General features: G+C 37.8%; 1 protein-coding gene across 2 annotated transcripts in view; it reads left to right on the top strand.

The window, feature by feature from the left end:
- ANKRD44 (ankyrin repeat domain 44) overlaps positions 1-12,527 on the top strand; it is a 317,550-nt gene that overhangs the window by 188,961 nt on the left and 116,062 nt on the right. For both annotated transcript variants that reach the window (XM_055345366.1, XM_055345365.1), the window contains exons 9-10: positions 1,869-1,947; positions 10,062-10,176. In XM_055345366.1, the coding sequence (XP_055201341.1) occupies positions 1,869-1,947; positions 10,062-10,176 (194 nt within the window). The remainder of the gene's footprint in view (positions 1-1,868; positions 1,948-10,061; positions 10,177-12,527) is intronic.

Here is a 12,527-nt window from a genome sequence, read left to right as displayed (position 1 = left end):
CCCAACACCCTCCCCTCTGGCAACCATCACTTGTCTGTATCTATGGGTCTGTTTCTGCTTTTTGTTTGTTTTGATTTATAGATTCCACATAGGAGTGAAATCATATAGTATTCATCTTTCTCAGTCTGACTTATTTCACTTAGCATAATACCTTCTAGGTCCATCCATGTTGTCACAAATAGCAAGAGCGCATCCTTTTTATGGCTGCGTAACATTCCTCTGTGTGTGTGTGTGTGTGTGTGTGTGTGTGTCTGTGTGTCTCTGTCTGTGTGTACCTCATTTTCCTTATCCATTCATCTGTCAAGGACACTTAGGTTGTCTCCATATCTTGGCTATTGTAAATAACGCTGCAGTAAATGTTTTGGAAATCAGTGTTTTCATTTTCTTTGGGTAGATACGGGTAGTGGAATTACTAGGTCATATGGTATTCTAGTTTTTAAGTTTTGGAGGAACCTCCATACTGTTTTCCACAGTGGCTGCACTAATTTACATTTCCACCAACAGTGCATTTTAGAGCACAGGTATATATAGGTTTCATCACAAAAATGAACTTGCATTTTTGAAATCTCATATTTAACCCTAGACTTTGGAAAATGTTTCTCCTGAGACTTAGAAAAAGAATAGCTACATCTATTTCTTTCTCTTCTTTCTTTTTTTTTTCTTTTATTAACAGTACCTGAGTGAAAGGATGCATTCCATTAGGGATACTTAATGTTTTGAGAGGTATTACTATTTTTATTTTTAATTTTTATATTTTATTTAAATTCAGTTTGCCAACATATAGTATAACACTCAGTGCCCATCCCATCAAGTGCCCCCCCAATGCCCGTCACCCAGGCACCTTATCCCCCCATCCACCTCCCTTTCCACAACCCTTTGTTTGTTTCTCAGAGTTAGGAGCCTCTCATGGTTTGTCTCACTCTCTAATTTTTCCCCACTCAGCTTCCCTCCTTTCCCTTATGGTCCCTTCCACTATTTCTTATATTCCACATATGAGTGAAACCATATGACAATTGTCTTTCTCCGATTGATTTATTTCATTCAGCATATGGGTATTACTATTTTTAGATGAACTTCTGTAAATGACTATTTCTTAATAAATGTGTAGGACTTTGGTATTTGGTGTAATGATGATAAGTCTATGGATTCTATACATTTTTTCATGTTTTGGATTAATCTATATCAGGGAGTTCCATTTATATTTTAAGTAATAAAGAGATGTATTAATTCAGCACATTTCTAGGTGATCTTTAAAATGGCAATTTGCTAATCCATTATATGCCTTAATTTTATGATTTCTAATGACTTAATTGAAACCAGTATTTCTGTTTTAGAACAATCAGAAGTGTCGTTTTTCTATGGAATTAGGATATAGGGAGTGTTGGAGCGTACCAGGTCAGGTCAGAGAGCTGCAGTCTTCATCAACTTTAGGTCGAACAGGGCCAAGCCACTTAACACATCATTTGTCTTTTTTCATGTACTTTAGACAAAAATTGAAAAATGAAATGCCTTGAAGGAAACCATCTTCATCAGTAGATCATGAAAGAGGAAAAAGCATCTTGGATGATTGCTTCAGTTTGAAACAGGATAGTTTTAAAATTGTCAATGTAACTAGAAATTTCACATTTCTTCTCTAAAATAATTTTCGCTTCTCTAAGCTTCTTTAAAATGTGATGTTTTGCAGTAACTTGAGATGCTATATATACTTTTGCTTTCAAAATTATCTTTTACCTTTTATAAGTTTTTATTGTACTTTTTAAAAAATCTAACTTGACATTTTATTTTCAGGGCATTGACAGTAGTATCCATAGAGATGTTTCAGATAGATGTCACTGATCCTTTGTTTCTCTCTCCTTTCATTTTTTTAGAGCAAAGATGGCAAAAGTCCACTGCACATGACAGCTGTCCATGGAAGGTTCACACGGTCACAAACTCTCATTCAGAATGGTAAGAGAGATGCTTCTGCAGTGTTATTTGAACAGTGTCCTGATCTGAGTTTGGCTGAACACAAAAGATGATGCTGTTTTTGATCATGGTCTGTTGTATTTTTATTTATTTTGTTCATTTATTTAAAAGATTTTACTTATTTATTCATGAGAGACACACAGAGAGAAGCAGAGACGTAGGCAGAGGGAGAAGCCATGCAGGGATCCCAATGTGGGACTTGATCCCAGAACCCGCGATCAAGTCCTGGGCCAAAGGCAGATGCTCAACCACTGAGCCACCCAGGCATCCCAATGGTCTGTTTTATTAAGCTGAGATTTACACCAATCCTCTGATGTACTTTTCTAAAAGCTCTTTATCAGACATATTATCACCATCCAGCTTAGGAGCAAGAACATAAAGCCACTGTTTCTCAGTTAATTCCCAGTCAAAGAGCATATGAGTTTTGAACCTGGAAATAATGTGCTCATATGGGCTCAAGGTCCTGCACTTTTCACTCTGAAACTAATAAAAATAACTATCATACATTTTCTAGCAGCAAATCTGAATTATTTTTAAGTTTTAGAGTTCACCATAGTTTCCTAAGTTAAAACTTAGTTCCTTGGGCAAAGGTAGGAAAAACGAGGTGACTCAGAGGAAAAGCAGTCAAGTGCATGCTATAAAAGATGATAAAGTCATAGGTTTGATAGAAACCTTAGAAAATCACATCATCTAGTAATTTTCCAGGCTCACAACAAAGGTATATTTGAACCACTGGGTTGTCTGTAGCCAAAGTACTAGGGAGTGTCACCTCACGTTATGGTTCATAATGCTATTATGAGCTATGGCCAGCATCTGTGAATGGATTGACCTTGACCACACAACTACTGCTTTCTTAGCAAATCTTAGAGACAATTAAAAAACAGGTTTAGTCCTGTTTTATGCTGACATTCCAAGTTCAGCAATTTTTGAACTATCTTTAGATGACTCATATTTGTACTTCTCAAAATTATGTCATTAGTCAATTTCTTGGACCTGCCTTTTTCTCATCTATAAGAATCTTGGATGAATTGTTAATGATACTATGTTATGTCCTAGGCACTCAAGTCATAAAACCAAAAAGTTACTTAATATTTAGATGGAAGATCAGCCAGGGAAATTATGCTTAGGAAGGAAAATATCTGCAGCAAAGCAAAGGAAACTTATAAGCATTTAACTATAGGGGAAAAATAAATCTTGACAAGTTTCCAGTGAGGAAAGGAAGGTAAAATGAAAATTAACTGTACAATAGCCATTAATTATAATTTGAAATATGTTGTATGTCTTTGACATTCATTTTATTGGAAAGGCCATTAATTGTTTTGTCTTGCTTGAAGTAAACAAAGGGGAATGACGAGTAACCCCAGAGTCTCTCCTTCTCACACTTTCTTCATCCTGTGTATTTTTCAACTTTTTTTTTTTTTCCGGAAACAGTGTCCACTGGCTTAAAAAGAAATGAAACTAGGGAGATATTTGGTATCCATTTAAAAAAAAATTTAGTGTGAATGTAATCAGTGGGCCTCTGTGTATAAAAAGCTTTGCTCCCTGCTAAGCACATTCAGGCACCAGTGATAGATCAGGGAAAGAACAAGTTTTCTCCTTGTAAGCACTGCCTTCCCACAGGCCCATCCCTGTGGCCAGACCATCCTGGCCATTTCCTTTGAATCAAGGCCATGACCCGTCTCCGTGTATAATGCTAGTGTGCTGACAATAGTCTGGGGATGGTGCTGGCTGTTTTGACTTCTCCAAAAGCCATTCCTGTAGACTTGAAAGACTCCCATGCCCTCTCTGGACGTGGCTGTAGTAGACTTTTGAGTTGGGATGAAGCTTGAAAGAGAACCCATCTCTTATCCTCTATGATCTAAGAGCTTATTGCAGAGCCTCATTCTTGGCTGACCTAGCATCTTGCTTGTGGGTTGGGTGGGGTCCAGGGACCCAAAATTATGAGGATATAATGGCTATAATATATAGCCCATTATTGGTAATGATAAAGCTAACGTTGATTGAGTGTTCTCAGTGTGGCAGGAATTTGGGTAAGCACTCCACATAAATCCATGAGAAAGAGGTGCCATTGTCATCTCCATTTTGAAGATGGGGAAACTGAGGCAAGGGGGTTGTCACTCTGATCAGGATACATGGCACTCATGTTGTGGAACAGGAATTGAAACACAGCCAATCTAACATCAGACACTGAATTTTGAACCACTACACTTACACATGCATTCTCTGGATGAACAATGGTATGTTAAATTTTTTTTTTAACTTGAATTTTATTTAAGAGTCATGTACATGTGGAATAGAGTCATTCCTGTAGAGGGATGATTTGGCATTCTCTTCTCTCAGCTGACAATTCTTTGCATTCATTACACATGTGAGAACTGTGAGTTCTTCCATTTGACATTTCTTAAAAATGCCCTTAGGGAGAAGAATAGGAAGCTCTTTTCTTTCCTCCTGTTTGTTGGCTTCCTTCTGGGAAAAGTCCAGAGGCTCACACCCCCGGACCTGCTGTCTATCCTCCAGAGTGGGTCACTGCACAACTAGGACTTGGAATGCTGGTCCCACGTGGGGACATCGGTTGGCTCCCTAAACCAACAGAGCATGCTACTAAGGAACATTCTTTGTGTTTATTTGTTTTGTGAAATCACCCTGGTGTTTGGAATTTGTATGGCATTTCTCTGCTTCCCTGACTGTTCTCTATTCAGGGTTATTAGTTCTTCACAATAACTTTTTTTAGAATCATCCAGTGTTATTAGTAAGACGATTGCTTTAAAAAAAAAAAAAAGAAAGAAAAAGAGAAACACACACACACACCCCTCTTTTATTTTTGTAGCTAGCGAGCAAAGACTACCTCTGCTGTTCAGTCACATTGTTTGTTATCTGAAGCTGTATTGTCACAGCCAGAGAGAGAAAGAACTGAATGAAGAAACAATGTGATGTCAGAAGGCATTGGATCCAGCCATTTGCACTAGCCGCTGCCTCAGATGCTGTCCAGCAGGTTACAAGAGTTCAAAAATGATGTTTTCTTCACAGAAGCTTTAAAAATAGAGTTTGAAAAGGAAGAGTCGAGTGATAGGTTAGGATGATTCATTGTGAGATTTTTGACCTTTTGGCTCACAGTACTTCCGAGGCAATTTAATAAGATGACCATTCTTGTTTGCGTAGGAAAAACAAACTTCAGATGAATCCTTCGATAATGTTGCATAAATTATCCCTTCTGATATGCTTTGCATATTTCTAAGCTCACAAATGTTTATTCTACTCACTAATTCTCAATAATCAATTACCAACATCTGACTTGCAAGCTTCAAATGAATAATAAAGTTATTTAATTTGCATGCCAGGCAAATCTTAAAGATTTTCAAGCGAAAATGGAAAGGTTTGGGGAATGACTATAAAATAGAAATTCATTCATCTAGAGGTTCTACTGTAATATAAAACAGATTTCTGAATAACAAATAGTTTCTCTCTTATTCTTCCACTACTAATGATCTTTTTCTGAAATATACTTTAAATGACAACAAAAGCATATGTGGAAGGTAATAAATACATTTTTACAGTCTTATTTTTAAAGATTTTATTTATTCATGAGAGACACAGAGAGAGAGGCAGAGACATAGGCAGAGAGAGAAGCAGGCTTCCTGCGGGGAGCCTGACGCAGGACTCAATCCCAGGACACCAGGATCGTGACCTGAGCCAAAGGCAGATGCTCAACCACTGAGCCACCCACGTGCCCTATTTTTACAGTTTTAAACTGACTTATGAGGGGTGTTTGGGCGGCTCAGTTGGTTGAGCATCTGACTCTTGATTTCGGCTTAGGTCATGATCTCAGGGTTGTGGGATCAAGCCCCTATTTTAGGGGAGCCCAGCATCAGGCTCTGCACTGGGCATGGAGCCTCCTTAAGATTTTCTCTCTTTCTCTCTCTGTGCCTCTCCCCATTTGTGTACCCTCTCTCTCTCTAAAAATAAATAAATAAACTGTTAAACTGACTTAGGAAATGGTAGTAACAGCAAGAAGAAACTTTATCATCTCAGCCCCTTACCCTTTCCAACATTTTTCACTCTTTTCTTTCCCTACCCAATTTTTAGCATATTTGGGGCTGATAAACATGGAGGCTCTAACACTTCTTTTTTTAAAATTTATTTTATTTTATTTATTTTTAGAGTTTATTTATAAAGAACGTGGTTCTTTGTCTGGAATCAGTTTGGAATGAACATTTAAACATTTTTAAAATTTCAATTCAGTTAATTAACTTATAATATATTATTGGTTTCAGAGGTAGAGGTCAGTGATTCATCACTCTTTTGTAATACCCAGTGCTCATTACATCACATGCCCTCCTTAATGCCTATCACCCAGTTACCCTGTCCCCCATCCACTTCCCCTCCAGCAACCCTTAGTTTGTTTCCTATGATAAAGAGTCTCTTATGGTTTGTCTCCCTCTCTGATTTTGTCTTGTTTTATTTTTTTCCTCTCGTCCCCTATGATCCTCTGTTTTGTTTCTTAAATTCCACATATAAGAGATCATATGATAATTGTCTTTCTCTGATTAACTTATTTCACTTAGCATAATACACTCTTGTTCCACCAATGTCGTTGCAAATGGCAAGATCTCATTCTTTTTGGTGGTTGAGTAGTAGTCTGTTGTGTATATACACCACATCTTCTTTATCCATTCATCTGTTGGTGGACATCTGGGCTCTTTCCATAGTTCAGCTATTGTGGAAATTGCAGCCATTGGGGATGCAGGTGCCCCTTTAGATCACTACATTTGTATCTTTGGGGTAAATACCTAGTAGTGTAACTGCTGGATCTTAGGGTAGCTCTTTTTTCAACTTTTTGAGGAACTTCCATACTGTTTCCCAGAGTGGCTGCACCAGCTTGCATTCCCACCAACAGTATAAGAGGATTCCCCTTTCTCTGCATCCTCACCAACATCTGTCATTTCCTGACCTGTTAATTTTGGCGCTAACATTTCTTAAGAAGGTTTGATGCCTCTTGGCTGGGAAGCACATGGAGTGTTGCAGTATTGGTTCTGGGCAAAGGTTTCTCTGGAGTCTGGGGATCTGCTTCCCACATCTTCCAGGATCAGTTCTAGGGGTGGACCGTTCAGGCCAACCACTGTAGGCAGTTCTTAGTTACATAGACCCTGGATTTCTTTGAGGTATCCATGGAGACAGTATTGCAAATAGTTTCACATCTGTCAGTGTCTTTATTATCAGGATGTGAGGAAAGGCTTTCTAACCTCAACACAAAATCTAAATATAATAATAGACATGAATTCTTCCAAAAAATAGGGTTTTTTTTTCAGAATAAAAAGACAAAGAAAAAAATGAAAATATAGGAGGAAAATATTTGTAATATGTATTAGTGATAAATGGTAAATATCCTAAATATTTTAAGAGTCCTTGAAAATCAAGGAATAAAAGACCACACACAGAGAAAAATGGTCACAAGTCGTCAACAAATAGTTCATGGGAAAAGATAAACAAATAGTCCTTCAGTATATGAAAAGATGCTCACTTCTTTAATATGAGAAATGCAAATGAAAACTATACTGAACTATTACTTCTCACCCATCACATGGCAGGTATTCAAAGGGTTGACTAGGCTGTGGGGAAAACACACTCTCATATATTGCTCATGTGAGTAGCAAAATGGCACAGGACCTAAAAGGGGAAAATGTGGCAAAATCAAACAAAACCACATATTCATTTCTTTGACCTAGAAATCCCCTCTCTAAGAATTTACCCTGAAGATACACCCAACAAATAGGAAACAGTATATGCATGAAGTGATTCGCTGCAGCGTTCCTGCTAATAGCAAAAATGATATTTACTTCCTAAATGCGTCTCCATACCAGAGTGGTATACTTAACTAGTGTTTCCATGCAATGGAAAACAATAAAGCTGTACAAAAATGCGGAAGAACTCCAAGAAGTGATTTTTTGGGGAGTGAATTCCAAGATATAGTGTTAAGTAAAAAAAGAAAAAAAACGAATATATAAAGAGTCCGTGTTTATTTTTGCAAAGAGAAACACAGAAAGCATAAACCAAAACTAATGAAAATTGTTACTATAGGATGTGGTTGAAAATGAAGTAGGAGGGGTGGAAATAAGAGTGAGCCTTACTTTAAAAAATATAATTTTTATTTCTTTTTTTAATTTTAAAATTTTTTAAAAGATTTTAATTTTCTATTCATGAGAGACATGGGGAGAGAAAGAGGCAGAGACACAGGCAGAGGGAGAAGCGGGCTCCATGCAGGGAGCCTAATGTGGGACTCGATCCCGAGACTCCAGGATCACACCCTGAGCCAAAGGCAGAAACTCAACCACTGAGCCACCCAGACTTCCTATAATTTTGATTTCTGAAATGTGAATTTTTAACATATTAATCAAATAAATCAAAAGCTGGTAAAATTTTTGAAAACAATCAACTGAAACTAACTATGTATCAAGTTAATACTATAAGCATAGAGAATAAAGAATTCAGGTAACTTTTAAACAAAGTACTCCCTGTTTATGCTAAAATTCTTGCAGGAAATTTTTTTGGAAAATAGGATATTTGCACAGTATCAAAGTACTGCCTGCAAATTGTTAATTACAAAGGGGAAAAAATGTTTTGCATGGCAAGGGCTGGCAGGCATCACCTTAACCAAACAATCAGGCCTCTTTTTTTTTTTTATTTTGGCGAAACATATATAATATAAACAGTTGCCATTTTAACTATTTTTAAGTGTACTGTGCAGTGGCATTAAGTACATTCACATTTTGTGTAACCAACGCCATTGTCCATTTCTAGAACTTTTTCATCTTCTCAAACTGAAACTGTATGCATTGCAAGCAAAACTGGCATATCCAGCGGAGTAACCTGACCTTATGTGTGTGCTGTGGAGATGCAGTGGGAAGTGCACATCAAGTCTGGGGTATTGCCAAAATGTTCTGAATCTAATAGAGGAAATAATAAGACAACTCCACATTCCACACAACTTTTGGCTTGACCTCCAAAGATATCAATATAGATAGATAGATAGATAGATAGATAGATAGATAGATAGATAGATAGATGATAGATAGATAGATAGATAAGAGAAAGCAGGAGGATTGTTTTATATTAAAGGAAACTAGAGGAACATGACAACCAAATGGTAGCAGAATCTTTTATTGGATCCCAGTTTTACTTTTTCTTTAATTTTTTTGTATGTTTTCTTTCTCTTTTTTTTTACATTTTTAAATTTTTAATCCAATTTGCCAATATCTAGTATATCCCAGATTTTAAACACTAACAGCTATAATGCACATTTTGGGGATAATTGGAGAAATTGGAATGTGTTGTATATTACATAGAATTATGATAACTGACCTTAAATTTCTTGAGTATACTAATTGAATTGTAGTTATGTGAGAGAATGCCTTTTTCTTAGGGGTGAAATGTCATGATGACTAACTTGTTTTTAAATAGTTAAATAGACCAATCGCATTTACATATATGTTTATGAAAAGAGGAGAGAACGAAATGTAATAAAAAGTTGGGAGAGAAGGAAGGCAAAATGAGACAAAGTAAGATAAGAATTCTATATTATTAAAAGGACTGTTGGTGATTAATATGATAGCTTTTATAAATATAGATATTTCCAGTTCATAGTTTATACATTTTCTCATTTTACTCATCATATTTTAAACCAAATAATCAAACTACATAAAATATTTTCTTGAACTTTCTATTCACTTTGGTTCTGATGCTTTAGTATAAAGTTTATGTAGGCCTTTAATCAAGCAGGTAAGATTATACATTTTATGGAATTTGATTACTTTGTTCCTTCAGAGCAGGAATTTAGTTGTGAGATTGTAGATCCTTCAGTAAGACATTGTGGAAAGACTTTTCAAAAATATGTCTAATAGACTTCCCTCTATGCAGATTTAATAAAACTACTACTTCAGTTGGTGACCTGTCCCCCAGAAAGGCATTCTTGTACTTCAAAACAGAGGTGAACATGGAGAGGAAAAGAACAACATTTGGACAACATGAGTGACTAGCGTAGGATGTAGTATCCGAATCAGCCTGATTCCTTATGTTACCCTGTGTTAAAACGTCTCTTTCAGGAGGTGAAATTGACTGTGTGGATAAGGATGGCAACACTCCTCTCCATGTGGCTGCAAGATACGGTCATGAGCTTTTGATTAACACCTTAATAACCAGCGGAGCTGACACAGCCAAGTAGGTTTCCTGCAGAAATCGGTGGAATATTTGCCACGTGTGGGAATACTGCCAAAGGGACTTTGCCATGAGGAAGACAGTTTCCATTTATCTAGGTGGAGGTGGATCTGTACTGTTCTGCTAAATACAAATTAAATTTGAACTAAATTAAATGACCTTTAATGACACATGCAAGGAAGAACCAATTTTATTTTCAGCTACATCAGAAAGAAGACTATTCCAGTGGTTTTAATTAAGGACACTTGAACTCTATTCCTAACTCCACTTTCTAATATTCTGTTCTTTCCGGTGTTTAATGTTGGTTGAGCAGGAAAAGTAAGACCTAATTGGGCAAAATCAGAATTTATTCAGGGTGCTTGCTCAGTACTGATGATATGATTAGGGGGTACAATCGAAAAAATCTGCTACATAGGGAACAGGGGCCTGACTTCATTTTACGCTTCAATTCCACAAGAATATAAGCAGCGGTACAAGTTGGTCACAGTGCTGGGTGCTATGGGAAAATACAGAAAGAAGTCACCTGGTTGATGCCTTCAAGGAGCTCATAATTTTGCTAGAGGCCCAAGGCCCTCGTAAGACAAAGAATCATGCAAGAAAGTATAAAATAAAATTCTAAATGAAGCAGGAGTTAAGTGGCTTAGTGTAGACAGTGTAGATATGCCATAGAGTGTAGACAGGAGACAGCTCAAAGGTGGGCAAAGTTTTCAAAAAAGCCTTCAAACAGAAGGTTAGTCTTAGGTAGGGTTTGAAGGATGACAAGTACTTGAGTAGAGCAGAGGGTGGCAGATAGCTTGAGCAGGGAGGAAAGCAGGACCATGGCTTAAGAGGACAATTCTGGGATGCTCTGCCCTGAGGTATTATCATGTGCGGGTTGGGAGCCCAGGCTTTCATGGGCTCTACGTGGTCTCCAATCCAAGCTACCTTGCCTGTGAGCTGTGTGACCTTGTGCCTATTGCTTAAGCTCTCTGTGTGTTGGGAGTAATAACAGTACTTGCCCAAAGATTTGTTATGGGGATTAATGGGTTTCATTCCTAGTAAAGCTATCTGGTATAGGTTAAGATCCATGTGAGTATGAGTTATATAAGTGTATCGGGTAATATTATTAAACAAGATAATCCATATTAAAAGCTCTTTGAAGAATGCCTAGCACATAGGAAGCTATCCTCAGCTCTTATTTTATTACTTAATATTATGTAGTAGAACCAAATTCAAGAGAGCCTTCAAGCACAGAATAAAGAGTGTAGCTATGATCACAGAGACTGTGGATAACAAAAACTAATTTTTAGGAGAACAATATGAGGGCAGTGTAACATTAGGAGTTCTATCTTATTTGCCAAATGTTGTGCAACAGAATTGGAAATCTTGCTTGAGAATAAGCCAAAATTTAATTGGTCCATGGAAGGCACTGGTAGGTTCCAGCAACCTTCTGGGTTCCAGGCTAGTGATGGGAATAAGATCCAGAGCAGACAGCGCAAGTGTTGTAAGGTTTGCACCATACTATGAGAATAGTCGGGGAGACACTGACTCTGTGGCTTCACAAAAGAGGTGACATTTCAGCAAAAGGAGGGATGAGTAGGAATCTACCAGGTGAACAAAACTGTGTGAGGTAAAAAGGATAGAAGGAAAAAGGAAGAATGTTCCAGGAAGAGAGAACAGTATTTACAAAGGCACAAACATGTGACTGTGTTGAAAGCAGATTGCCATGCCCGGATTATCTGATGTGTGTGGAGAAATAGAAAAAAAATGAGGTGGGAAGGCAGGAAGAGCCACATCTTGAAGGACCTTGTATGTCCTGCTAAGGAGCTGGATTCTGTTCTGAGGCATTCTGAAGCTGTAAAGGAATTTTAAGTGAATGTAGGGAAGCTTGTATCTCATGATCCTATTTGTGGGTGAGGAAAATCACTCTGACAATGGCCCAGATGTACCAGAGGTGGTCCAGACCAGAAACATGTGGCAGCCTTTTGCAAATGTCCAGAGAGGAGAGGATGAGGGCTTGGGCTCAGCTCAAGGCTGGGTTTGGGCGGGGGGGGGGGGGGGGGGTTTGGGGGCGTTGGGCAGAAAAAGAAGACATGCTGACAAACAGTACAGTGGGCCGTGTCCTTTCAGAAGAAAGGAATCCACTTACAGTCAACTTTTTTGACTGGATATTGCAAGTTAAAAGAAGCAGGTCAGTCTTGTGGAAAGAGCACTGTCCTAAGATAAGATTCGGGAGGCTCTTACTGGATTCTTAGTTCCCGACCAGATCATGGTTGCCCAAAGCCAGAGATCATAAATGCTCCATGGTCATTAAGCAGGAGTAAAATATCTAGGCACACCCCTTCACTTGTGATAGGTTAATATTTTCAGTGGTG

The sequence above is a fragment of the Nyctereutes procyonoides genome, unplaced genomic scaffold (genome assembly GCF_905146905.1).
Source record: "Nyctereutes procyonoides isolate TBG_1078 unplaced genomic scaffold, NYPRO_anot_genome, whole genome shotgun sequence".
Lineage (NCBI taxonomy): Eukaryota > Metazoa > Chordata > Mammalia > Carnivora > Canidae > Nyctereutes > Nyctereutes procyonoides.
The sequence above is the reverse complement of the archived record's forward strand: the minus strand, read 5'-3'. Positions and strand labels throughout refer to the sequence as shown.